General features: G+C 37.8%; 1 protein-coding gene across 1 annotated transcript; it reads left to right on the top strand.

Moving 5' to 3' along the window:
- Positions 1 to 250: 250 nt before the first annotated feature.
- On the top strand, positions 251 to 2,791 carry LOC133304490 (trans-cinnamate:CoA ligase, peroxisomal-like). Its single transcript, XM_061504531.1, has 2 exons — positions 251 to 669; positions 1,014 to 2,791. The coding sequence occupies exons 1-2, from the start codon at positions 472 to 474 to the stop codon at positions 2,592 to 2,594; spliced, it is 1,779 nt and encodes a 592-aa protein (XP_061360515.1). The 5' UTR covers positions 251 to 471; the 3' UTR covers positions 2,595 to 2,791.
- Positions 2,792 to 3,322: the final 531 nt, after the last annotated feature.

The raw sequence follows: 3,322 nt of genomic DNA, 5'->3' as shown, positions 1-3,322 counted from the left end.
AATGCATTTATTCTTCTTTGGTGAATAGTAAAGAAAATTTCGTGGATGGGCTCAATTCATGGTTCTTCATTTGAGTGTGAAAGTTCCATTTCATAAATTATAATGCAACATGTAAAAAGCATAGAAATTAAAAAGTAAGGTCAGATGTCAACAATCATGTGTTCAAACTGATCACACCCACATTTAGTAATATCAAAGCAACTTCCATATATTTAACTTCCACACCCAAGCTTCATAGCATCTTCTTAGTTACTCACTGGCCCCCACACATTTTCCAATATAACGTGGCCTCAACACAACAAACGTAACCCTCCCAAGCATGTTATTTTTCCTATATAAATAAACCCCCCAAACCCCATGGGATTCTCACACTCTTAACCACAACAACAACAACATCATCATCATCAATAACAACAACAACCCTGTTCTCACAACAACTCTGTTTTCGTCCTACTTTGCTTCAATATCTAAATGGACAACCTTGCAAAATGCAAAGCAAACTACACCACACTCACCCCTTTAACTTTTCTCATGAGAGCAGCTTCATGCTACTCAAACCGTACCTCAATCATCCATGATGGAACCCGTTTCACTTGGTCACAAACTCATCATCGTTGCCTTCGCCTTGCTTCCTCTCTCCGTTCCCTCAATATTGCTAAGAATGATGTTGTAAGTGTAATACATAACTTTTCTTGTACTCATAAATTTTTTATGGAATAACTTATTCTACCTATCATTTTTTTTCTTACTTTTGTCTACTACTTTAAAACATCTTTACATCAGAATCTTAACTAACATTTATCTTTCTCTCTCTTCTTGAGATTCTGATCTAACGATGTTTTAGAGTAGTAGGGAAAGGTAGGCAAAAGAATGATAGGTAGAATAACTTATCCCATTTTTTATAGTATGTATAAAGTACAAAACATCAACAAAGTGAGAAGTTAAATTCCAATAATCATGCATGCATGAAGTTTGTGTACTAATTAATAATTTGTTTGTGGTTAATGGAACAGGTTTCAGTGCTGGCACCTAACATTCCAGCAATGTATGAGATGCATTTTGCAGTGCCTATGGCTGGTGCTGTGCTCAACACCATTAACACCCGTTTGGATGCTAAGAACATAGCCACCATTCTTAGGCACTCTGAAGCCAAAGTCTTCTTTGTGGACTATGAGTATGTCTCCAAGGCAAGAGATGCTCTAAGGATGCTCATCGGAGATAATCTTCAAAAGGGTGGAAAACCAACAGAACAGTACTATAAATCTCTACCACTAGTCATTGTCATAGATGACATAAACTCTCCCACTGGAATCCGGCTAGGTGAGCTGGAATATGAGCAAATGGTTCACCATGGTAATCCAAATTATGTTCCTGAGGAAATCCAAGATGAATGGGCCCCAATTGCTTTGAATTACACATCAGGTACAACTTCAGAACCCAAAGGAGTTGTTTATAGCCACAGAGGAGCATACCTCAGTACTTTGAGCCTAATACTTGGATGGGAAATGGGAAGTGAACCAGTTTACCTTTGGACACTTCCTATGTTCCATTGCAATGGTTGGACCTTCACTTGGGGAGTTGCTGCAAGAGGTGGTACCAATGTTTGCCTTAGGAACACTGCAGCATGTGACATATACAGGAACATAGCTTTCCATAATGTGACACACATGTGTTGCGCACCAATTGTGTTCAACATCATTTTAGAAGCCAAGCCAAGTGAGAGGTGCTTGATCAAATCCCCGGTTCAAATACTCACTGGTGGAGCACCACCACCTGCATCACTTCTTGAGAAAATCGAGTCACTTGGTTTCCATGTCACACATGCATATGGTCTCACTGAGGCAACAGGACCAGCACTTGTGTGTGAGTGGCAACAGAAGTGGAACCAGCTTCCTAAGCAAGAACAAGCACAGCTGAAAGCACGTCAAGGTGTTAGTGTGTTGACTCTTGCTGATGTTGATGTGAAGAACCTTGACACAATGGAAAGTGTGCCAAGAGATGGAAAGACAATGGGGGAGATTGTGTTGAAAGGAAGTGGTATCATGATGGGGTACTACAAAAACCCTGAAGAAACATCAAAAGTTTTCAACAATGGTTGGTTTAGTACTGGGGATGTTGGGGTTATACACCCAGATGGTTATTTGGAAATCAAGGATAGGTCCAAAGATGTGATCATTTCAGGAGGAGAAAACATAAGCAGTGTAGAAGTTGAATCTGTTCTGTATAGGCACCCAAGTGTGTTGGAGGCTGCAGTGGTTGCAATGCCACATCCAAGGTGGGGTGAAAGCCCTTGTGCTTTTGTGTCATTGAAAAAGAACAACTCATCAGGAACAGCAAAAGATGTTACCGAGTCAGATATAATTGCCTATTGCAGGAAGAACATGTCACCCTTTATGGTTCCTAAGATGGTGAAGTTTATGGAGGAGCTGCCAAAGACTTCAACTGGGAAGATTCAGAAGTTTGAATTAAGAGTGAAGGCAAAAGCATTCGTGGTATCTGAGAATCTGCAATCCAAAAACAAGAAGTCTAGCCAAGTCAATCATAATATTGGTGGTTATAGTAATGAGCAGGTTTTGGCTGTGTCTCGTCTTTGAAGTTTGAAGTCTTTGTTTATTTCAAAATGACAAAAAAGAAAGAATAGTGTGTGTAAATAATGAGAAATTGGCTATTTGCTTATTTAATTAGTTTAAACTTTACGAACTCCAAAGGCATTAGTTTCAAGTTTGAACTTGTTTTGTAGCAGAGTGCCAAAATATAAATAACTTTTCCACCTTCTTGTTTCCTCTTTTGTTTATCATTCTGTTTAATTTTTCTAACAATAGCATGTCGTTGCATTGTAAATGACCATTTTTACAATTTTGTGTATGTTAGTGCTAAGAATGGTCCTCGAAAGATAAGAGTAATTTCACAGAACACGAACAACATTAACATTATTTTGTTTGAGGACCATTTTAATGAAAGTCTATGCCCTATTTTTATCTTTTTTTTTTAGTACACTATTTTTTATCTTTATCCATGTGCACTTCGTATTATGACATGGCCCTGATTTATTCCACTACAATATGGTGGTACTTTCATTCTGAAAAAGCCATAATCATGTTTTGTTTTTTTACTTTGGACAAGACAAATGCTGTAGCGTCCTTCTCCTACCTCTGGTCGTTTCTTAAATAATGATGCTATTAATGAGCGTTACTTCAAATCTATACTATTTTCACTTATGAATGATTACTTGCTATTTGTACACTTATTTTACTTACCTCATAAAAATACAAGGATTTCCCTTACTAATAAGCCGTTTACCTTTATAGTTTTACAAAGAGTT

Source organism: Gastrolobium bilobum, unplaced genomic scaffold (genome assembly GCF_033153095.1).
Source record: "Gastrolobium bilobum isolate Gb01-03AN ecotype WA unplaced genomic scaffold, APGP_CSIRO_Gbil_v1 utg31211, whole genome shotgun sequence".
Lineage (NCBI taxonomy): Eukaryota > Viridiplantae > Streptophyta > Magnoliopsida > Fabales > Fabaceae > Gastrolobium > Gastrolobium bilobum.
The sequence above is the reverse complement of the archived record's forward strand: the minus strand, read 5'-3'. Positions and strand labels throughout refer to the sequence as shown.

Bases quoted from the DNA above. Each gene is read 5' to 3' on its own strand.
- LOC133304490 (XM_061504531.1), top strand. From the start codon at position 472: ATGGACAACCTTGCAAAATGCAAAGCAAACTACACCACACTCACCCCT. The intron at 670-1,013 runs GTAAGTGTAATA...TTAATGGAACAG, and splicing joins ATATTGCTAAGAATGATGTT to GTTTCAGTGCTGGCACCTAA.